Here is a 25,065-nt window from a genome sequence, read left to right on the forward strand (position 1 = left end):
TCTTGTGGTAAACTGCTGTGTTGCTTGCATTGTTCTGATCTGATCTGCCATGTTATGTCCTATTGTCTTAATCTCTTTCAAATAAAAAAAAGAAAAAGAAAAAACCAAAATCATTATACAAAAATCAACTGTATTTCTATGGATTTGTGAACAGTCCAAAAATGAAATTAAGAAAACCACTCCATGTCTAACATCAAAAGGTATAAAATAGTTGGTAATTAATAAAAGCTGTTCAAAAACTATAGGAACAGTGTTGAAAGAAATTAAAGATATAATTAAACTTTAAAACATCTCAGGTTCATGAATTAGAACATTTAATACTGGCTATTCTCCCCAATTGTTATACAAATTTAGTGTGTCTCCATTTGAAGTCCAGCAGTCTCCTTTTAAATGTCAACAAACTAATTTTAAAATTTATGTGGAAGTATAAGGGACTCAGAGTATCCAAAATGATTTCTTAAAACAGAAGAGTAAGCTTGAAGGGCTCATACTAACCAATTTCAAAACTTGTCACAAAGCACAGTAATTAAGATAGTGTAGTACTAGCATAATTTTTTTTACAAAAATGGCAAAACCGTTCAATGTGGGGAGAGTCTGTTTTTTAACGTTGTTTGGGCAACTAGATAGTTACATGAAGAGGAATGAAATTAAATTCTTTCTTACTTTACACTAAATTAAAAAGTATTAATTAAATAAATTGAAGTGTGTATGGTGATGCATACCTGTAACCCTAGCACTCTGGGAGACTGAGGCAAGAAGATCTTGGGTTTGAATCCCACCTGGATAATTTAGTGACTTAGAAAAACCTTTTCTCAAATAATAAAATAAAATAAGGACTGGAAATAGAATTCAGAAGAAAGGCCCTAGACTCAGTTCCTGTATGAAATAATCAATAACATAATTAAAAATTTAAAACTTCAGTGCATCAAAAGATACAATCAACATGAACATGAACATAAAATTGAGAGAAAATATTTTAAAAGTGTTGATCTCATAAGGGATTTGTATCTACAATGCATAAAGAACTCTACAACCCAATGACAAAAAGACAACCAATTTAAAGATGGAAAAAGATCTGAGTAGGTGTTTTTTCAGAGAAGATGTACAAATGACCAATAAGTGCCTGAAAAGAGGCTTGTGTCATTAGGCCTCAGGGAAATATAAGTCAGACCACAGTGAGATACCACTTGATGTTAAAAAGTTATGATAAAGGCAAATGTTGACAAGGACATAGAAAGTCAGAACTTTCATGTACAGCAAACAGAAATGTAAAACAGTATATTTTGAAATACAGTCTAGAATTTCCTCGGTTAAACAGTTGTCATGTAATTTAGTAGATGCCCCCAAAGCCTTATGCACTCATAGATGGGGCTTTTGGGAGGTGATTGGGTGATGGGTGTGTGATACTCATTAGCAATTAGTCCACTAATGAGTTTATAGTAAAATTCAGTGTTGGGAGATGAAACCTGATTGGAGAAGGTGGTCACTGGGGGTGTGACTTGGAAGGCTCTGTGTCTGTCCTTTCTCCCTCAGTTCCTCTCTCTGTTTTGTGTCTGCCATACCATGAGCTGTTTCTCCTCTGCCATATCCCTCTGCTGTGCCTCCCTGCCAGTAGACTATCGACTGAAACTTCTACAAACCATGAGACAAAATAAACCTTTCCTATGTTAAGTTTTGGGTATTGGCTATTGTGTTTTAGCAAAAACAATACCCAAGGGAAGTGCAAAGATGTGTCCACACAAATGTGCTTACATTGTACACAAGTGTTCATAGCATTATTCGTAATAATCAAAAGGTGGAAACAATCCAAATGTCCATCAACTGATGAATAAATAGAATGTGATGTGTGTGTGCAAATATATATTGATACATATATTTCACAATTGTGATATATATATCAGAAATATACTGATATATATATATTACTGATATATATATATATATATATATATATCAGTATTTGGTGCTGAAAAGAAATGAAGTATTGATGCATATGTTAACACGAGTGACTCTTTAAAATATTTTGCTCAGTGACAGAAGCTAGTCATTGAAGACCACATATTTTATGATTCTATGTACATGAAAGGTTCAGAATAGGCAAACCTATAATAACAGAGGTAGAGTAATTGTTGCTTAGTATTGTGATGGATGGGGGATAAGGAGGTAATGCTAGCTAAAAGGTATAGTTTCTTTTTGATGTGATGAAAATTCTAAAATTAACTGTGATATTATTGGTTGCACATACCTGACTAAATACAAATCTACTAAAGACTATGTTGTAAGCTTTGAACGGGTAAATTGCATATGAAAAACTGTCTTTAAAATAGACAAATGGAAGGTGTTTTTGCAAGTGAGTTTCCACCTGCTTGAAGATATAACCAGCTTTACAGCTTCAGAAAGTGGCCACGTGGGGCAGTCAGCGGTGGTAGCACTAGCAGGCTGAGATACTTGTGTACACCACTCTACATTCACTCGTTTGTGTGTTCAACAAACTTTTATTGTTTGTATCTTGTGCTTTCTGCTACTGAGAACATGGGACTCACACGCAACTGTTTTCAAGGGACTTTCAATTTATTCTTAAATTCATGTTCCTAAGGCAAAGAGCATTTTGCTCACTAGAATTTAAATTCCTAAGGGTAGAGCTTTGTCTGTTTCATTCACAGCTACATCTCTAAAATCTATAACTACACCTGGCACTTCACAGATACTTAACAAATATTTCTTAAATGAATCAGGATATGAAAATACACAGCGTCTCTCAACAACTTTGAATAGAACTTGGTACAGGCACAGAACTGGTCAGGCAAGGTCTTCACTTGGGAGCAGCCTCATAGGGCCTGACTCCAGCAGATGCCGGGTATCTGTCAGAAAGAAAGTACACAAGAGCCCTGGTTTCAGCAGGGATGTCTCTGGGAGACAGGATGCTTTTGAGGTACCCAAGTGACACACCATCATGTCCAGGAACTAAGATGATCTTTCAAGTTCCAGATAACCCTCAGCCTCTTTATTTATGAGACTTTAACCCTAAAGAGGGAAGCAAAGCCACTGATAAGTGCCTCTCCCTGACAGGAATAAATGTGGCTCATTTATCTAGGGGTTAACACTGGGTTTTTGAAAGACAGGCCACCTAGGGCTGCACAGAACGTATCATCAGCCAGCTCTATTCTTACTAGTCAAGTTGAACAGGATATAGTGTTTGTGTCTCCACAAACAGCCTTGTGTGTGGAATTTCCCTTTTCTTCCAACTCAGTAGGAAGGTTGGAATTTATTTTCTGATCCGCTTCGGTTTATGATCTTTACTCTTGGCACCTTTGACATTAGGCTAATAGAGAGAAGAGAGCTGTATCGAGGCTGGTGCGTGTGTGTAAGGAAGCAAGCCTCCACTCTGGCTGCCCACCATGGTCACCTGGGGGCTTTTAAAAACTGTCACAATCAGGGCCGCCTGCCCTAGATTCTGAATTAACTATACTCTGGCAGGACCCAGGAAATCTGTACAAGGTTCAAAGCCAGTTTGAGAATCACTGGTCCAAGGTTAAGAAAGTCAGCCGACTGATGTTAACCCTGAGGTCAAACTCTATGGCCCCTGATATTAGCTTGTGAAATTAGAGAGTGAGAACTTTCACTATCAGAATTATCCAGGAAAAGAGTGCCTGTCTTTACTCCCTCCTCTTCGCACCTCACCTTCCTTTCTAATGCCCTGTTTGCTTTTACCCCCAATCTGTAGCTAGCCATATCTGGGGACTAGCTTCTGTTCAAATGGGAAACACAGAGAAGCTCTTGGGCCTATGCAAAGGCTTTTTAGCATCACTCTAGTGCACAGTGCTAGCTCCCCTTACCAGTTGCCCAGGTGCTTGGCCTGGATCCCTTCTAAAAGATTGCTCCGAGTTGACCATGGGGCTTGGCCAGTAGCTCAGACTTGTGACTCATAGCTGGCACTGGCCTGGCTCGACCTTTTCTCTTGATTGTTACCTTACTTCCTGGCTCTAAATTTCCTTCCACCTTTCTGCCTCATCTCTGGCAACCTTTTCTGGCTTTTGTTTACTATTCTCTGGGGCCCTCTGTGGGCATGCTTCTTGCCCCAGGTTACTTTCGCTGTGTGTTTGTCCCAGAGCCCTTTATTTAGCTCAGTTCATAGCGTGCTTACACGTACTCAGCTGCAGGATTGCATGTGTGCTGTCAGATCTACAGTTGCCAATGAGTTAATTTATCTGGAATTCAGCCAAAGCTGACAGCACATTTTCTTTAAGGTCTCCTGGAGTCAACTAAAAGGCATAAAATGGTCTGTGATGAGATAATGTACATGAAAGACCTTAAACTGGAAAGCAGGACGTATCTGTGAAGTAGGAGCAGCAGTGTTGCGTATGCCATGCTGAACATGGTGACAGCCGGCGGTCAGGAGCCCCAGAGAAGGAGCAGAGACGGATCACAGAGCAAGAGTGCTGTGTTTGTAAATCTGGACATTAAAGAGGTGTGAGAGGATGGGTGTGGGGTGCACTCCTATAATCCCAGCATTTAGGAGGCCAAGGCAGGCAAATCATTGCAAATTTGAGACCAACCTTGACTACAAAGTGAGCTCAAGGCCAGCCTGAACTACATAGCAAGACCTTGTCTCAAAAAGACAGAGAGAGAGAGAGGAGAGAGAGATGAGAAGGCAGGACCCAGTGGGCAGTACAAAGAGCAAGAGGTCAGGGTTCAGGACACACCTGTAAGTGCCTAAATGTGAGGTAGTGTTATGGCCAACACCCTGGTCTAAGCTGCTGCCAGCTTCTGCTTGGTTCCCCTGCTTCCACCTTTGTTCTTCCATAGTCCTTCCTCAACAGAGCAGCCTGAGTGATCCTTTCCGAAAGGGTTAAGGTATTTCACATGGTGTCACTCATCCAGATGCTCACAGTGCTTTACTGTCTCCCCATCCTTCTCAGGAAGAATGCTCACGTCCCTTTCCCTGGGATTCAGGGCTCTCCGTAATCCAGGCCCAGCTACTTCTTGAATTTCACTCACCCTCCGCATCTTAGTTATCTGCCCCACATACCATGGGCTTTTTTTTGCTATTTCTTGAGCCATTCCTGTCTGGTGCTCTTTGCCCTGCCTCTCACTCTTATCTGGAGCTTCTTTAAACAGACAGCAGCATAGTTCCCTCTCATTTCATTTAAGGCAAGCCCAGGTGTCCCCCTCAGAGAATGCTGCACTGATGTCTAAGTCTTATGTAGTACTCCTAACTCTATCGTGTGGTTGACTTTTTCCAGACACATGTTTTGTAGCACTGAAATAAATATGTGGTAAATCCTTATTAATTTATTGACTCCTCTCCTACTAACACACAATCTCCGAGGGCGTAGGCATCTGGTGTCTGTTTCCTGCTTGTACTGTGCATTGCATTGTTGAATGGATGGATGGATGACTGAATGCATGAATAGATACACAGGATAACAAATTTAAGATTCCAGTAATAAGGCAAGCCACAGGACAAAGAGCTGTCTTAATCCTGAACTCTTTTGTGGATCTGTGGAGAAAAACACCCGTTTCCTAGAGTAACTAGCCTTGGGTTTAAGGTGGAGTTACTGCTCCAAGGAAGGAGAGGATGGGAGACGTCTACCTGGGGACAGGGGTGCTCTGGTCACTCTGGAGCTGGACCTTTTGGGGCAATTTCAAGGACAGCCAAAGGCCCAATGAGGAGGCTTAAAGATGGAGATGCTTTTATTGACCTCTCTCCAGTGGTCCTGTTTCTTTCAAATATGATTTTAGACCCTTCAGAAGAAATTTCTCTGCATCCTTACCCCTCCCTTGACAGACATGCTTGACCAGCTCAATTGCTTTCATATTTAAAGCAAATAAAATGCGCTTAAAAGTGTGGTGAGTAAGAGCATGGGCACTGGGTACTAACCTTCCTAATTATGTGAGCTTAGTAAAGGTGATAAAAGAAAATGAAACTCCCAACCTCCTGTATGTGTCCTGTGTGAGCTGGTGTTCTCTAAAATCAAAGAATGAATTTTAGGAACAATGGAGGTTAAGAACAGAATATATTTATTGAAAGAAAGAAAGCTTCTGTCTGAGAGAAGGGGTCCCCAGCAGGTTGCCAAGGACTCTGTTTTTTCTAGGGACTTGAGTAAAAGTCCCTAGAAAAAGTGAAGTGAGAGGGGTCCAAGATGGGGAAAACCTGGGAACTTGCAAGGTAGCATAAGGTGGGACAGAACTATGATTAGCTAGTAGAATTAGTTGCTCAGGTAAAATTGATTAAATCGAGGACAAATAGAGAAGCGAGTTACGTTGCAAGCAGGCATGCTTAAGGAGCAGTAACTCTTAGATGATTGGAATGGTGACTCCTGGCTTTCCCAGAGTGATAGAGACCTATGTAGAATATCAGTCCTTAGGATGTGGGTACGTTTGTTTTAGGCCTGACCCACAGCAGGAGGTGTCTGTCTCTCCTACAGTTGCAAGGTATCTGGGCTTCTGCACTGGCTCCTTGGAGAACTATCCCTGTCTGACTACCTATAATGTTTCTGTCTAACTCAGTTGCCCGTAACAAAGGTACTCAAATTTCCCAGAGCCTCACTGTCTCTTCTGTAACTAAGGTATAACAGAAGCACCTTTTCTGAGGGTATTATAAGGGTAAAATGTGATCCTGCATTTTGGGTAGAATATTTGGCATGATGTTATGCTTGGAAAACATCTAGCTATTGTTGTCAGAGTCCAAAGTGCTAGAAGAAATAGTTCTTGTTTGACGCAGCTCCTCAGAATTCCCAGCTGTGGAGTTTCTCAAACATTCAGGTGTTCACCTACTATCTCCACAATCTTGTTAAAGTGCAGCTTTGATTCAGAAGAGAGAAGGGCCTTGATTCGGCATCACTGTCTAACTGCTAGGTGGACGAAGCTGATGTTTCAGACTGCTCTGAGTGGCCAGGCCCTGTACAAAAAAATAGAGGGATAAAATACAGATGAAGGCATGTTTCTGGAATGTCATAGCTTCTGAGTTGTGCTGTCCCAAATCACTTTCTCTCTTGGTGCTCTTGAATCTGATTCTGGCTGTAGCGACCCTTTCCTACTATTTCAGACCTGCAGTGAGGCCTCACACAAAGAAACTCACCCTCTAAGGCTTTGCTCAGAGCTGAGAAAGGGGTGGTGTGTGGGGGGAGTTCTTCCTTAAAACTGCTGCTGGGTTTCCGTGACCCTCGGACATATGGCCAGGCGCTGATTTTTATGGCTGCTTAATGGTTTGTGAAGCAATTACTGGAGGAAACATTGCTACAGCAAGCCAGGCTGGAGGGACAGAAGGACTCGTGGGCCAATGTTTTCTTTGTTGAGCACCCGGCCAGTTCCTGCTCCTGCTTATTCTCTCTTTGCCCAACAGTGACAGATGGCTTCCACATGGTTTGACCTATTGTTCGGCCAGACCTGACTAGATAGTCATCCATCAGCTGCCCTGTTTGGCCCCCTAGAGGGTACCCTGCGGTTTGTGGGAGGTGAAAGTTGGAGGATTCAGTTTTGAGCTCATCGACTTTTGTGGCCGATTGTAGTATAGTTTCAGGCATGGGCAGTTCTTACCCCAGATGTTTCCATCCTGGTGTCCATATGTTTCGAGGCAGGATCAGCAGGTTTACATGGTGATGTTAAACTAATTAATCATAAGCTGATGCTTTAATAGCTTCAGGACCCAAGGTGGGCTTGGGACTGGCAAAGACGTAAGTTACACACATGGCATTATTCAGCTGGAGAAGGAAGGGGAAGCTGAGCTCGCTCTATTCTTGGCACAATCTCTATTTTCTTACTGATACTAAATGTTACTCACAAAGCCTCTGAAAGCTGTGTGGGAAAATCTCCAAATATTGCTCATAGCTCTTTTTGAATATGACAAAATAAAAACTTAATAAGCTACAGGGCATAAGAAAAATGCAATCAGCAGAGGGATTGTGCAGAGTAGGAATCAAGAGGCCTGAATTCTGTTACATTTGGGCTTTCTTCAAGAACACATTATTTGATTGACTTAACAAACCGTTTTAAGTACCTGCTAGATGCCTCTTAAAAATTCCTGGGTTTCCTTTTCTTTTCTAACTGTAAAATGAAATTATTATACGAGCTTAGTTTAAGAAAAAGCTTTATATAATTTTACATTTCTTTCACTAAAAAAATCAATTCTGTTCATTAAAATCCTCCTATTTTGCCGTATAATTTATACTCTCCTTAAAGAAAAACTTTAACAAAGTCAATAAAGTGGAGAAATGTAATTACAAAGATAATAGAGGACTACCTGGCCAAATCTATTTAGTACTATTTTATCAAATCTGTTAAAAACTACAAACACCCAACAATCCCTAGTGTTATGTATGACAGAGTTGAAAGACTCTAGATAAAACTTTTTGCCTGCATATGAAGAATAAGGACTGGGGTACAGTTTAGTGGTAGAGCTCCTGCCTAGTCCACTCCAAGCCCTGGGTTCAAGTCTCAGTCCTAAAAAGAAAAAGAGATAGATAAATGCAGGAGATTGAACATAAATTCCTCTAACTCCATCAGCCATAGCCGTATGATGTTTTATTAACTTCATTAGGGAGGAGATTGTCTTCCATATAGTTTTAAGGACATATTTTTCTCTTAAAAACGATTTTTCATATATAAGAAAATAGACATGATAAAACAACTAAAAGTTTTTCCAGGCACTGTGGCACATTGTAGTCCATTAAAAACTGATGGTCAGCTTAATGCTAGCTAAATTAATCAGCATGGTGCTGAGTGTGGATGGCCCACCTGAGGAGAACTGCCAGCATAAAAAGGAGACCTGGAGAGGAAGAGTAGCGTTGTGGTTCTCCTAAGTGAATGTTGTTTGGAGCTGTTGATTCTTTTGGAGTTGTTTGTTCTCCCGGAGCAGCTTGTCATGCTGGCTTCCCTGATATGAACTTGGCTGTTCTCATCATAGGAGGAGCTCAGGACCTCGTCGCTGAAGACAGCTGTGGTACTTTTCAGGGGAGCTCTGGTCCTTACGTTGAGTGTCACTTCCTGGCTTCAGTGCAGAATTCTTGCCTACTGGCACAGATCCTTCATCCTGCTGGCACAGACTTTGTAGTTTCCACCACTGACCTTTGGGTCTCCCCAGCACAGATCCATGAAACAGACTTTCATGAGTCATTGTCATAGGCTCTAGGCCTCTTGTTGGACTCATTGTCATGGGCTCTAGGACTTCAGCTAGACTCATATAGGACATTGCTGTGGGATCCAGGCCTTTATGCTGGATTCTCTAGGTCTTTAGTGTGTGGACAGATTTCCTGCACTTCTTGAATTTGATTCTGGGTGACTATCATAAAATAAGGCTATAAATTATGTGTCCTCTATGTAATCATTTTCCTTGTAATCCCTGACTATAACACATATGATTATAATCCCAGTTACTCAGAAGGCTGAGACAGAAGGATCCCAAGTTTGAGATCAGCCTTAGAAACAGCAAAACCCTGTCACAAAATAAAAAACAGAGTTCTCACTGTCATGTATAACTGGTACAAAATGAGCATTCAGTGACCAGTGACATTTGGGTGTGCTTCCTGGGTATGTATTAAGTTTTTCTCAATTGAGGCAAATCCTTTATCTGGTCTATAACTTAGTGTTCTGATTTAACATTTTATTTTCATTTGACCTGAATGATGTGGCTGAGTACTTTCGCTCTCAGCTGGTCACTTACTTGGACTTTCCCTTGGCTTTTTGCTTTGGAGAGTCAGGCCTCTCAGAATTGTCAAGTGGAGTCTCGGAACAGTAGTTATGCCTTACCTCCTGTGATGATCTGACGGACGTTTTACAACTTTCACTTTCACAGGGATGATTAAAAAGCTGTAGCTCCATTAGCTGGAGTGGAACAGAGAGCCCTGTGCTCAGGACTCATTTGTCTCAGAGATGAAGCAGCTCCAGAAAGCTCTGGCTTTCTGGTGGTGAAGATGTGTTACTGTGCCCATAGAGCACAAAACAAAGGGCTCCACTTACAGCTTGGTGTGGTGGTTCTTGTGCCCATAAGAAGTAACAGCATCTGTCCCCTTATGAGGGCAAAATGTCCCTATTTACAGGTGTTCTGGATGTGGCTAACACATGCCAAGGCAGTGGAAGTGCCTCAAGAGGTCCCCTATCTCAAGAGGCAGACCTGTAGCTTTCAGCTTAGGGTATGAAAAGATCCACTGAAGGAATGTGGCCCCAAGATGAGTCACAGGCTGACTCTAAATTCTCTGAGACAAGAAAACTTTGCAGATTTTTCAGGGGTCCGGCTCCTTAACTCTTTAAGGGAAAAGTGTCTGCCAGCAGAGGTGTATGGTAGGTAGGCCAGGATGTGCTCTGATAGCTGTAGGACTGGCATGTATGCGGCAGATCGTGGGGAAAAGGCCTCTTGCAGGAATAGGAGCAGGCATTGTGACTTACTTACTCTCTGTGATGTACATGTAACTTAGGCTACTTATTTTGCTTCTTGTTGAAATAGCTGATAGACTTTTCTTTTTTTGTGCTTGTTTAATAGCACTGTGATTTGATTTGCACAACTCGAGGCATTAATGCCAGTCTACTAGAACTGGATGAGGGAAAAGATATGAGGTTCTTTGCATTAATGGTTACGGCCAGGCGACTGGATGGATACTTTATCTCATGTGACTCACAAGAGTTCTGATTCAGAGTGAAGACCTATAACCACAGGACTGTAAAGATTATTCCTGCTTTTAGGAATGAAGTGAATGGAATTCAGATAATGCACACTTTTGGCAATGATCTTCTCTGACAATCAGCCCGTATTATAGACCTTAAAGGTTAGCAAAATCATAGCTTGCATTAAATGATTGCTTCTAGAAGAAACAAATTTTTTCCAGACAATACTACAGAAGAAACATCATTTACAGAGAAAATTTGGGTGTGCTTTTTTTTTTTTTTTTTTTTTTTTTGGTACCAGGGATCGAACTCACGACTGCATGCTTACAGTGCAGACACTTATGCCACTGAGCTAAATCTCCGGCCCTTGGGTGTGCTTTTTAATAGAAAATTATCTTGTAAACAACATTGCATATTTTTGTAGCCAGTTGAAGTAAGCCAGAAATCCAGTTCAAAATGGGAGCCATTTTGAGATGGCCAAAGTCTGTCATCTGCCAAGTCTTTCTTTCAGGAGAATGATGGCTCCATCAGGTTCAGTTGATCAGGAGACAGGGCCTCAGGAGAAGAGGCCACCATCCTGCAATCTTCAATCAGTGACTTCAGGAATGAAACAGGAAAATGGAGACATTTTTTTCTTAGGTACCAAAGTCAGGACAGAATGACAATATAGAGGGGGTTTTGAACTGACAAGATTTAGCTGGACTTTAGCTGATTTTCCTGTTTGTGATCAAAATGATGTGTACCGAGGCTTTGAGGAGAAGTAGCATGGCTGCACGATGCTGCAAAGTGCTGCAGGTGTGCTGTGTTCTGCATAGTAAATCACAGGTACAGGGTGGACTGAGCTGTACCATAGTGGTAATAATAGGACTTCACACGTAAGGGAAGTTTAATAAAGCAGTTTTGACATAAGGATTTAAGAAGATGCTTTTTAAAGCCAGTTATTAGCCAAGTTACTTTCTTTTGGCTGGCAAAGCTGATTAGAATAAGCAGCTCAGGGAAGAAACTGAAGAGGAGAGAGAAGGGCGCTTAGCCCTTGGTTACCTAGAGTCTGAGCGTGTCCGACTCCAACCTTCGCACTCAGACTGCAAGGCAGTGAGCAGAACTAGAATGAGATGCTGAGGCAGAAGGAGAGCGAGGCTGGGCTGTGAGTGCCTCTGGAACGAGGTGGACTACTGTCCTCGCCTCCCGAGCACTGCTGACTCCGAAATGGACAACCTGAGAGCGTTTCCTCATTTTAGAGTGGAGGAAACTGACACAGAAGAGTCAAATTCCAGAGCTCCTGGCCCAGGGATGATGCTCTGAACTGATAGAAAGGCATCTGATGCTGCCAGCGAAGAATGAGAGATGTAGGCAGATGGGAGAGTGTGACGGGGCAGCTGGTAGGAGATGGAAAGGTCAAAAAGGAGCCAAAATATTCTTCCCTGCTGGCGGTGTCCCAAGGACAAACCTAATTTCCAAATGTTCTTCCCAGAAACATAACCAGTCACATAAAAGAAACACGCCATGCGGTGGGTTGACAAGGGTGTGAAATGGCTATGCCCAGTGACTAAGCACCCTGTTAGACTCCTACTTCAGCTCTTTGGCCTTGCTCTTCCTTTCAAGTCTTTAGAGACCTCCTCTGCATGCCTCCCTTCACATTTGGTTTGTGGCTGCATTTAAGGAAGCTGCAGTTTAGAATCTGTCCACTCATTTATTTCTAGTTTAAGCTAAAGGAAATGGTCAAGATGTTGAACTTGGGCAGTGTAACGTCTCTGAGTGTTTTCATGCTTTGAAAAGGCGTTCCAGGGGAAAAACAGTGAGCAAATGCATAAGTCAACATTTTATTCATTCCTCTGTTGTAAGAGATACCATCTCTGCTTCTTTTGGAAGCATAATTGTTAGTTTTAGTAACACATTTCCCTGCCCACTGATAAGGAAACATGAAAGTATCTACTGTGCTGGTCTAGTGTAAGTGGCATTTTTATTTGCTTGTTTTTAGTTTTATCTGTTATCGAAGACGTAAAGGTTGAAGGAAACGGGCAGAACTGCCAGCCTCCCTACCCCCATGACTGGGTCAGCCCCTTCCCATTGTCCCTGCTTGTGGGTCAAACCGCTCTCCTCTTCGTCTCCACAGTGACTTGCTCCTGTCTCTATGGGAGTTTTTGCTGCATTTGATTTAAATTACAGTTATTTGAGGATTTGTCTTAAGTCACAGCTGTGAGGCCCTGAGGGCAAAGGATGGGTGGGCAGGAATCATGCCACATTCCTCTTTGATCTTGGACAGGTCACACACGCACACACACACACACACACACACACACACACACACACACACAGCCTGGCCTACTCTCCATAAATTTTGAATGAGTGACAAGCTGGTTACAATCTCTGGAAGCAGCCACAGTGGACATCTCTAGTAGCTAGAAAGTTCACCACTCTGTGTTCCCTGGGTAGGAGGAGAGTGTAAAAAGTCCACGAGGAGAGAAGGCTACCATCCACTGGATGCACTTGGGGACGGCATAATACTCAGCTTCTATTGTTTACTTGCATCTTATCTGGCCAAGCCATATACAAGGTCTTTCTTGGTACAGGAAAGGTTAATACCCTACATAGATGTGGACAAATGGTCTGAGGAGTGATCCCGGGATTTGAACCCACTCTGGGAGGACATTTCTAGACACAGTGTCCATTTTGACAGCCTGGGAATCATTTAAAGTTAATTACATGCAGGCTGATAGTTTCCCGCATGTCTTTGTTAGGGTCCTTCTCTGACCTTGGGTGTATGCTTTGGTGGGTCAGGGTACAGATGCCAGGGACTTAACCCCAGAAGGGAACCTCGGGAGTGAAGTGCATGTATAGCCTGTGTTCTTCACCCTGCGCAGGGACACTTAGAGGTGTGCCCTACAGAGTTTCTTAAAAGATCTCCAGAGGCACTGAACCCCAGATACCCATAACACTAACCACTAATTAAAACATCCTCTATTCATTCCCACCCCCTTTCTTCTGTCACTTCTCTCCCTCACTGCTCTTCCTGGAAACATGCCCAGATAGACTGTCTGTCCCAAGAGCTGCTTTGGGAAGAACCCAAACTAAGACAGTGACAAAAATTTGGAGGGATTTCAATGTCATTCCCTTAGAAGACAAAACTATTAAAATCAGTTCATGCTTTTTTTCTTTCACTTTTCTATTTCTAAATGCAGTGTTTTCTGATCTATAAATAGTTTCCAATAGACTGCACAGAAAATAAGGCTGGTAATGATCCCTAATCTCTAAAGGGTAGTTGTTTCGCATAACGGCGAGCAGAGTTATTCTGACTCTACTAGGAAAATGCACTGTGTCAGGAGGGTATCACACCATTCTAAAAACAGAAATGGCGTGTGGGGGTCATGAGACATCAGGGTGGATTTGTGTTAAGTACCTCACTTAACCTTATAAACTTCCACAGAGACCTTTTAAATTAAGAGAGACCTTATTAAGGCAGCCTGTGTTTGCAGTGAAGTATTTGAAGGTTAGGAGCAGCAGAGATGATCGGTGACCCTGAGGGATGTGGGAAAGGAAAATAAAGCACCTTCATTAAACATAGCCAGCATTAAAGAATTATGCCTGACCTAGTAGAGCTTCCAGAAAGTGGTGGTGCTGATGAGTATTTATGGGCCTTTGAGAAGACCTATAACAAAGTGTGAAGGTATGTGATAACCTGCTCCCTGGTCCTTCTTCAGGCAGACTGCGTGTGATTCAGAAAAGTGCTCTTTGGGTGCCACAATATAATGTGATTGCTTTAGCACTTCAGACAATTAATAGGATGGAGCAGCTAAAAGCAGTTAAAATACAGATCAGTACTATATTTTGTTTGTAGGCTTGTCTTTTCCTTGGAGGTTTTTTTTTTTTCTGGCCAATTAGGAAATAACACATACGTTCATGAATTTTTAATTGGCAAGTAAAGTATGGAAATTAATGTAAACAAAACACAACACAACAGAAGACAGTGGGTCTGTAGAATCCCCACAAAAGCTTTTGGGGTTACCCACACATGCCTTTTGGCATCAGGTAGGGAAAGGTTACCAACTCAAGCTGAGATACAAGGGTTTGCATATACCTTATTTTTAGCATAGCAAAATGTCATGGCTCCAAATGCTGACTCTATAAACTCTAATTGCCAATGCCTTGGCTCTTTTGGTAGGGGACAGGGAGAAAGGAGGATGAGAGGGCCAGTTTTGGTCAGTGACAGGAACATACAGAATTGCCCTTATTTCGTTTGCCGCCTTTGACGAGTACTGCTGTCATGTTATGGAAGTGACACCTTGGGTATAGCTCTGTCCTGAACAAGAGGGATATCTTTACCTCCGTCCACTTGTACTGTTGTCTGACCCATGGCCTTCCATGAAAGGCCTTGGAAGGGCTGTGCTATCCCTCAGGGTGACCTTGTAAGATGGCCATGAAGGCCATATACAGCAGTCCATGTAAAGTGACTGTATTAATAGTATATTAATGGCTGGTACAAAATCTATACTGGCTGTCCAGCAAGAGAGGTCTCGGGTTCTGCCCCTGCCATCTGCCACGGTTTTAGGTCATAAAGATTTCTTTTAGGTCTGGAGCAGATATACCAGTATGGCCTATGTCCACCTCTCTCAAAGTTTTTGTTTCAGGTACCCCACTTACCCAAATAAACATCCACCCCAAAAAGACACAATGGATGTCTTTTCAGCCTGCCCTACTAAGCATTCACTTTCCTTTCCCTCCCCCAGAATGCTTATGTCAACATCAACCGCATCATGTCCGTGGCTTCCCGCCTCTCTGAGGCTGGCCATTATGCTTCCCAGCAAATCAAGCAGATCTCCACGCAGCTAGACCAAGAGTGGAAGAGCTTTGCCGCTGCCCTGGATGAACGCAGCACCATTCTGGCCATGTCTGCCGTGTTCCACCAGAAGGCCGAGCAGGTGAGCCCAGAGATGCACTGCTGGTGGTGGGAAGGGTACGGAAGCAGGGGATGGCCAGGAAGAAGCACATTCTGCTGTATTTGTGAAACACCCAAGCTTCTGCCAGATAGCTGCAGCAACAACTGGTCTTCCACCCTTACATGGCCCCTGTTTACACAGGAAACACTAACTTTTGGTAGCTTTGCTTATCACCCGTATGACCGGGGACCCAAATCCTCTTTAAATACTGTTCAATAGCTCATTGTTGGGCATGTTTGCATGTGTGTTGACCATCTGTTTAATGTCCTTACATTCTCTGCACAGAGTCCAAGGGGATGAAGGTACAGCGACCATTGAGTGCTGAGAGCAGGAAAACTAATTCTACATGAAGTATTTGTTATAGATAACAAATCAGTAGTGATACAATTTGTTATAGACAACAATGTAGTAGAAATCATAGTTACTGCTGCCGTATACTTAATAAGTGGCTAGGCCTTGACCAGTGACCTTACCTGTTTTATAGAGAGGTATGCTAAAGATCAGAGAATAAGCGACCTCCCTAAAAGCCTGTGATATGTTGGAGCAAGCTGTTAAATTTGCAGGAACTTTGTGAATTAGTTGTTAAATACATCATTACTGAAACCTAAATTTATAATCAAGTATATTAAAAAATAAAGTTAATAAAAATTCCTAAAATTCACTTCCTAATTATTTTACTGGGATTTTTTTTTGTTTGATTGTTTATTTGATCATTTGTTTGTTTTGTCTTTTTGAGACAGGGTCTCACTATTTAGCTCAGGCTGGCATTGAACTCACTTTGTAGCCCAGGCTGGTATCAAACTCACAACAAGCCTCCTGCCATAGCCTCAGAAGTGCTGGGATTATAGACACGTGCTATGACACCCAACTTGTATTTTTATTATTATCTATGTTCTTGAGGTTATTCTTATCTATTTTATTCCCCTATGGTATGAATTCTGTAATGTGCTCTTGTAATGGGTCATCTCTTCTCATTTCATACTTGGTCATGAGTAATTTAAAAAGACTATGATATAAAGAGGCTGTGTGTTTGTTTGCTTGTGGTGCTGGGGATGAAATCCAGGGCCCCACATATATGATGCAAGTGCTGTACTACTGAGCTATATTCCCAGGTCTGGTAGAAGTTTTATACCTTAGAAATCATATGCCGCACACCAGGACTTGCTTGCTTGAATGACTACAGTCTTAAAATAAAGAATAATGTTAAAAATGCACTTAACTTGAAAATGTTCCATTTATAGCTGTTACACTGTGAGTTGCACACAAAATGAAAATATTCTCCTATTCAAAACCATCATTATTACATTCAGCAAAAAGCTGCTTGCATCACTAATGAACAAGTAGTGTGCTGACATATGTCTTCAGATATTTGCACTTTTCTCTTCCTGTTCAACCTACGGGAAAGTGTCACCCAGTGTTTGTGTTCGAACTGTGTGAATTTGTCAGTTGCAAACATAGGGTGACTATGAATGCAAGAGTATGGAAAGCATTCTGTGAGAATTCATTGGATAGAGCGCTATGTTATTCTTTGAAAGTTGTGTATTATGTGAGCTTTACATCAGCAAAATTTGTAATACCCTTGTGTGTATACTTGTGATACATATGCACACATGCACATATATGCTGTTATTAAACCTTTACTAACACACTGTTGTTAAAATCTCACAATCTGTGGGTGCTGTGCTTTCAACCCAGACATGTCATTAACATTAAAGCTCGTGGTCTTGCTGCCCTGGTGTGGTGTTTGGGAGCAGTTCACCACTGCTCCACGCAGAGTGGCTCTCATGCTGGGAGGTCCTGCACAATCTACTCATGTTGAGAGAGTGAGGGGTTGCTCTGGGTCTGTTCTCTCCCATCAGTATGGTCATCCTGAGTGAATAAGCTCCTCAAAGAAGAAAAACACTAAATCCTGAATGGCTGCAGCTTCCTCACAGCTAGAAAATGCAGACTACCCACTTGGGACATGGGCTGATTGTGATAGGAGGACAGGCAGTGATTCCAGGTGGCCAAAAGGAACGTTTCAATATTACGTGTTCATTATCACCATTGGGGTAATTACAAAGACTCTGCCACGTTGTCACCATGTGCTATCCTGCCCCACTATGTTTCCCAGAAAATAAAACCTAACCAGAAAATAATTGCAACCTCAACAACATGTCCTTGCTTTACCTGCCATTACAGAGTAGCTGTGGAGCAAGAGGATGCCGAGGTATAATCTTCTGGATGACCCTGGCCATCACCATGGTGATGATCAGGTGGGGCTTGTTCCATTTGGGTCATTCTACTTACATATTATTTTTGTGGGAATGCAGTATGTTGCTGTACTGAATACTACACTTTGGTATTAAGTTCATTAGCTAAGAATGATAGTTAATCACATATGTGTACCTCAAAGCTGCAACTTGCTATGGAACCACTACCTGCCCCCACAAGGTTATACTTTGAAACAAACATTTTTATCTCTTAAGGAAAATTATTGTGGAAATCTCTAGCAAGTCTCAGTACTACCTAATTAAATAGAAATGACAGGAACAAAGAATAGCACCCAACAATTTCATGGCTCTCTTGGTTGAAATCACTAGTACTGCATTTCAGAGAAAATGCCTCTTTGTATGGAAAAGACCTCGCAGCAGTGTGAGCAGTATCAATGCACACACACTGCTTTAAAAGTGAAGATGCCACCAATAGCTAGTAGTGCCCAGCAGCTTTCCCAATATTTCTGTTCCTATAAACCATGCTGAATGAGGCAAGATGGTGTATGACTATAATCCCAGCACTCTGGGCACCTGAGACAAGATTACAAAGTGGAGTCCAACCTGACCAATTTTGTGACTTACAGAGACCCTTATTGCATATCTGAAAAAAAAATGTAAGGTTATACTAATAGTTCAATATGGAGATGCAAGATACAAGATAAAAGGCAAAAGTAAAAAGCTAATTGATAGATGATAGATAAAAGATTCATAGATACTTAGATAAAAATAATAAAAGAAGTAATTAGCCACTGACTTATTTAGTGTGAAGAAAAAGTTGAGCCATAAGGTTTCCTTATCAGTTATTGGAACTCAAGATACGACATCACTTCCTGGCAACAGGCCCCCCAAAAACTTGGAACCCTTGTAGCAGGCATCACGATCCAGTACCAACCATCTCTCCAGCTCATTTGCCCTGAGACAGTCAACTGCGAATATGCTGAGCTGCTTCTCCACTTCCCAAGGCCACAACCACAGGACCCCAGGCAGAGAAAGTATATGTGAAATATTGAGAAGACATTGACTCCATCCAGATGCCACAGGCCATGATGCAGGAGACGCCCAACTGTCACAGACAGCCCAGTGAAGCTCTCCCCAGGACTGAGCCACCAGTGATCCACCAAAATCACGGTACACATTCGAAGTCTCCCTAAGCCCAGATACCAATGAAACCGAAACTTCAAAGATCCAGGAGCAAGTTTCATCAAGCCTTGAGATACCTGGTAGCTCTCCATAGTACTCCCCAGAGCCAGCAGCAGTAAAGTTAGAGAGACAAAAGTGTCCAGGGATAGAGACCAAAGTCACAGTGGCAAGCCCCCAAGAGACACTGAGAAGCCTACTATACAAACGCCTTGGCCCAGTCACCACTGGAAGTCACTTGGTAGGGAGTGATGCTGAAGTCCGGCCAGTGTGGTCAGTGCAGGCAGTGAGGCTGCCCTTGCCCATCAAGCCATTCATACCAGTTTCCCTGCGTGGCCAACCCTGCAATAGTCCCTTCTTCCCAAGTACTTCCCACATCTCCATCTGACATGCCCTGTTTATGGAAAAGAAATGATGACAACATGTCTTGAGACTTTTTTTCCTCCTATAAGGGCAATGAAGTTCAAGACACCTGGTTATTTGATAATAAACAGATTTTCAGCACAAAATGTGTGGATGAAGAAGGAGACCTGTATAGTATATATCACGTCTGTTAGATTTACAAGATGGCTTTTTGCTTTCTGAGTTTAACAAAGATTCTGAACTATTAATTCATATGTCACCTTGTGTACTAGACCCTCCAAAAGTGCCTCGTGTACCAGAGCATCCTAAAAGGCCTTCTCCTGAAGATAAATCCATCTACCACAGAGCTCACACCTCTGCAGAAAGGTTTATCATGCCAATGGCCACACTTTTCGAGCCAGATGTTTCACCAAGTGTGCTAATTTTGCTATCTGCTCAGACTGTGTGACAGCATTTGGACAGAGGGTATACAAGTGTATCAGCTGTAAACTCTTGGTGCTTAAGTGCCACACACTTGTCACAGTTGAATGCGAGCAGCATTCTTTGCCACCAGAATGCACCACGCCAATGAGTGAGTCATCTGTGACTTTAAACCCAACACAGATAGTAATCCCATCTAATCCAAAAAGTCATGAAGGTTTGGAAGAAGTGGATGAGGAGAATTAGTCAAGTAACCACAGGGAAAGTGGCAAAGCTTCATATGTTTTAGGTCTTCAGGACTTTGATTTTCTTTGAGTAATAGGGAGAGGAAGTTATGCAAAAGTACTACTAGTTTGATTTTAAAAAAAGATCATATCTATGCAATGAAAGTGGTGAAAATGGAGTGTGCCAACCTTGATCGTGTATGGACAGAGAAGCACGTGTTGGAGCAGACATCGAATCGCCCTTTTCTTGTTGGACTGCATTCTTGCTTTCAGACACAAAGCAGACTGTCCCTTATTCTAGACTACATAAATGGAAGAGACCTGATGTTTCCTGTGCAGCAGCAAAGAATCCTTCCAGAAGCACATTCCAGGTTTTACTTGGTAGAAATCAGTTTAGACCTATATAGAAATTTGAAATTGGACAGTGTTATCACTGGACTCACTGACTATTGCTTGTGTAAGGAAGGGCGGCAGCCAGGAGATAAGACTGGCACTTTCTGTGGCACTGCTGTTTACAGTGCTTCAGAAATTCTCACAAAGACTGTGGTTTCAATGTGGACTGATGGACTGTTGGAGTACTAATGTTCCAGATGATGGTTGGAGATTCTCCGTTTCATCTTGAGAGCCTCGATAACCCTGATCAATGCACGAACAGTAAGCTCTTGCAAGTTATTTTGGAAAGAAATATTGACATGCCATGTTATTTGTCTGTGCAAGCTGTAAGTGTCTTGGAGAGTTTCCTGGACAAAAACCCAGAGATACGATTGGGTTGTAGCCCTTGAACAGAATTTGCTGCTATCTAGGAACATCTGTTCTTTGAAAAATGTTGACTGGAACATGATGAAGCAAAAGCAGGTGGTACCTCCCATTAAACCAAATATTTCTGGAGAGTTCAGTTGGGATAACTTTGATCCTGAGTTTACTGATGAACCTGTCCAGCTCAGCCCAGATGACAATGACATGGTAGGAGGATGGATGGATATGAATTTGCAGGGTTTGTGTATATCAATCACCTTTTGATGTACAAAGAATGAGTCTGATCCTCATCTTTCAGCTAAGCATTGTTTACATTGTTATTTAATGCACGGAAAACCTTGTCACCAGTTTGGATACAATTAATATATAACTGTTTAGTAGTTAATTTCTTTTTTGTAGTTATATTTAGATGTCATATTTGATTCTTATAGCTTATACTAGAGAATATTGAAATTTTTTGTTGATAAAGATACTTTTTATGATATGACTTAAATAACAGTGAGGCAATTGCTTGTTAACCAAAGTTGTAAACATATTCCATTTTTTGAGTGCAGATAGATGTCTAGTATTTTTTTATTATTGACTATACAGAAAAATAATCTGTCATTTAAATAGAATGTCTTAACTATGCTTGTTTTACTCCAAATTATATTACCTGTATATTAGAGTCCCAGTTTATATAGTTTTTAGGGAAATCCAAAAAACATCAATTTTGAACAAATGTACAGAAAACATATATTATAGTTCTATCTCCTAAGTTAAGCTTTTATATTTAGTAGGATAACCTCTGAAATACATAGTGGAATTCATTTCACCATGTTGAAATATTACACCATAAATATACTGTTAAGCAGAGGACAAAAGAATAACTTAATGTGTTTCTCAAAATACGGTTCAAAGGCCCAAAAGAATTATAATTTGGGCTCAGTAATAAGCATTTTAAACAAATACACTATGTGATTATTCTGCATTCTGAATGCCCAATGGCAAAGGGTAACACTTAAAAGCAAGATCATATTCATATATCTGACATGTGAGAATTCCCTATTTATGTTTTGTATACTGCTTTTTGTCTTAAAACAAGTTCCAGGCATTAATAGAAACATATTCACCTTGCAAATGAACCTGTGATTATGTATAAACATTTTCTTTGATGTTTTCATCACTTTCAAATTCAGTTATTTGAAGAAAAGATAACATATGACTCCAAGCTTTAAAAAGTTACATTTCTAATGAAATTGGGCATCTAAAAGAAAAGAAAAAGATAATTTATTAAATGCCTACAAATTTTAAATCATCCTAAATTTACAACTAGATAGTTTACCTAAAAACTTAACTAAGATTGTGCCATTTTAACTTTTTTCGATGATGATAGTTACTTTTCAAGTCCTTTTCATAGAAATGGTACTAAAACAGAGAAATGTTATATCTGGAAACTCTTTAAATAGCAAATTGCTAACTACTAATTTTAATAAAAATAGTTTGAAGAACTCTGCCCCTGAAATGAATTGCACTACGTACTTAATGTGTTATAGTACATGTTTTAGTTATTCTTATATATTACAGTTATTCTTTTACACTCCGGTCAAATAATAGAAAGTATATTTATGGTACAAGCAGCAATTTACAACCTTACGAGTGTTTCTGGATAAATTTTAAATGTGTGACTTTATTAGATATCTTTCTTCTTTCCACCAATAAAACCTTATCAGTTTCATACCAGTGATATACAATTGGTGAGCATTTTTCCTTGATGAGGTTTTAACCTTTATCCAGGATGATCTTTTGTTTTTAAAATTTTTGAACAATCAGATTTACTGTATATATTTTATGTAGAATTGCATTACAAGTGTGTTTTTGACTGTACTCTGTTTCTTGCTGTCTTTCAGTGTAATGCAAGTTCTTATTATATAAAAGTTCTTTCAAAATGTTCACCAGGGGAATAAGGCAGTTTGCAGTCAGAATGGTTAGCATTTTGGTACTCTAGGACTTAATTAACTTTGCATAAGCCTGTGGTCAGATCATTTTATGCATATACATCCTGGATTAATCTTCAAGTACTTAGTTCAGTGCTGGTGCATTTACTGTATAAATTTGTTTTATTTTGATTTTGTCATGTAGCATACAGCCTTGGTCATTATAATGTAATTTGTGTACCTTCTTTCTCACGTTAAAAAATCTTTAAACCAAACATATAACACATATCCAAAAAAAAATAAAACCTGTGGTCTTAACCTCCAAATTTCTTTTTTGGTGTCACATTTGAACCTCTTATAGGTAAAAGAACATCAGACACATGGCATGTCTTAAATCTCTCCCTCTGTCACCCAGTCTGACTGGGAAAGCAGAGTGAGATAACCCAGAATCTAGACTTTGAGGCCGGTTTTGTGGGTTCCAATCATGGCCCAGTACTCATTAGCTCGTTTCTTTTCTTTTCTCTTTTTTTATCAGTAACGGGGATCGAACTCACGACTGCGTGCTTGAAAGGCAGGCACTTAGCTGCTGAGCTGAATCCCCAGCCCCCTCAAGTTTCTTCATTGTTCTGAGCTTGTTTCTTCTTCCTTAGTAGGGAGCTAATCATAAATCTCCCAGATTATTAGGAACATGTGCTACCACAGATGGAACATGGAAGGTGGACAGTGTTCCTGTGGGTAGTTGCTTCATTTGCTATCCAGTATCTTTATTTTCAACACCTGTTTATTTCACTCATAACCTTCCCATACGTGGAAATAAATATTTGTGTCACAAGTCAAGCATAGCCCTACACTTGAAGAGGAAACTCGACTTGTCTCTCCCTCTCATTTGTAAATAGTGACTGGTTCATTCTTAGGGACATGTAGATATTGATGTGCAGTCTCCTGTCCTCTCTTTAGCTCTATCAGTTGCACGCTTTATTCAAGGTTTATCCAGACTGGTAAAGAAGACTTAATGCTTTCCGGTACCTCTGGAGCCTCTCCTAGAGCTGACCGTTCATTGTGTGTGCTGTACTATGGGACTCCTATTAGAGTATTGCAGAGAACTGTCAAGGGCCTACCAGAAGAGCTGCTCCTGCAGTTGATAGGAGAGCATTGAGTTGCCTGCAGGTTCCTCTGTAAAGGAGTTACTGGTGCAGCAGTAACTCAGCAGAGACTCCTGACATGCCAGCAAGTATGTGCAGGCTAATACTGGATGGCACCTGGCACTCTTCCAGACCTGCAGGCCATGGCCTAATGTGTCACAGTATGTACAGAATGGAAAGGCCAAGGCTGAAAGCTGACGGTGACACTGAGACAGCAGTCAAGCAGTTGCAGGAGGGAGCACAGTGCCTGAACTGAAAGTAACCGGGGGGAGCTGACTTTTCTTTGATGTTTCATAGATTGAGTTGGGTCAGAAGCAGTTTTATTTGTATCTTTTTAGATGTTATTTTCTGAGGTATGACCAGTCCTTCAGGGAAACTCATAAACCATGCTTCTTTTCAGCTAGGGAGGAAAAAAAAAAAACCTGACTCAATCGTGTTTTTTTCCATGTGTTTGTTCAGGCAGCACTTTATTATCCTCCTATGGGCCATTCTAGGCAATGAGATAAAAAGGTATTTAGGCAATTAATTTAAATGGAGCCATGCACCCAAGCAAGAGGAATCACAGACAGAACCATTCCAGACTATTGAGTGAAGAATTATTTGCATGGTAAAGGTGTATTTTTCCACCTAATAAATCTGACTGATTTCAAATAGTTCACCATTTGTGCATTGAGGCCCATAGTCTTCCACAGTTGTTAACCTTAATTTTTAAATAATTTGATGTCTATTAAAATCTGTATCTGTAAGTCACATCTCAGGAGCCACTGTAGGCACGGCATAGTCTGTCCTTATGGGGTCCCTCCCCACTGCCACTCTCCTGTGTCGACCCAAGCACAAATCCTGTTGAGTGTTAGTCTCCTTCCACTGTTGGCATGGTCATCACAAGGTCCTGTGGCTCCTGATGGTCATGCATGGGGTACTCTGTGCTTCCTTTCACACTCGGAAACACACAGGTGCACAGATAGTGTGTGTAGCCCCTCTGTGCCTGTGAACACACACAGAGAGAGATGCTGTCATGGGGCCATGGGCCATAGGGTGCAGTTTCCACAGCAGCGCTGTCCTTTGCTATGTGAGCATCCAGATATCTTACTCTGTCCCACAGTTTCATAACAGCCCTTAGCCCTTCCTGTGGAAGCTACACTTCCCCCAAAGCATGTATTGTACTGGAAACTAGTTTACAGGGAAAAGTTTTGGCTACTGCATGTTCTTTGAACCCCCGTATATGTCCTCACACTTGTACCCAATGTGTCTGACCATGTCCACATAATTCACCCATTCGCTACCCCGTGTTCCCCTACTCACTCACGTGGCCTCTCCTT

The 25,065-nt window shown here is 41.3% G+C and overlaps 1 protein-coding gene and 1 pseudogene across 4 annotated transcripts in view; both read left to right on the forward strand.

Moving 5' to 3' along the window:
• The window catches only part of Kalrn (kalirin RhoGEF kinase), a 581,802-nt gene that overhangs the window by 200,527 nt on the left and 356,210 nt on the right, over nt 1-25,065 (forward strand). For all 4 annotated transcript variants that reach the window (XM_063225109.1, XM_023562599.2, XM_063225110.1 and 1 more), the window contains exon 7: nt 15,324-15,515. In XM_063225109.1, coding sequence (XP_063081179.1) covers nt 15,324-15,515 — 192 coding nt within the window. The remainder of the gene's footprint in view (nt 1-15,323; nt 15,516-25,065) is intronic.
• On the forward strand, nt 15,831-25,055 carry LOC134470521 (protein kinase C iota type-like; annotated as a pseudogene).

Source organism: Cavia porcellus, unplaced genomic scaffold, assembly GCF_034190915.1.
Source record: "Cavia porcellus strain 051 isolate PalLab524CR breed Dunkin Hartley unplaced genomic scaffold, mCavPor4.1 scaffold_15, whole genome shotgun sequence".
Taxonomy (NCBI): Eukaryota; Metazoa; Chordata; class Mammalia; order Rodentia; family Caviidae; genus Cavia; species Cavia porcellus.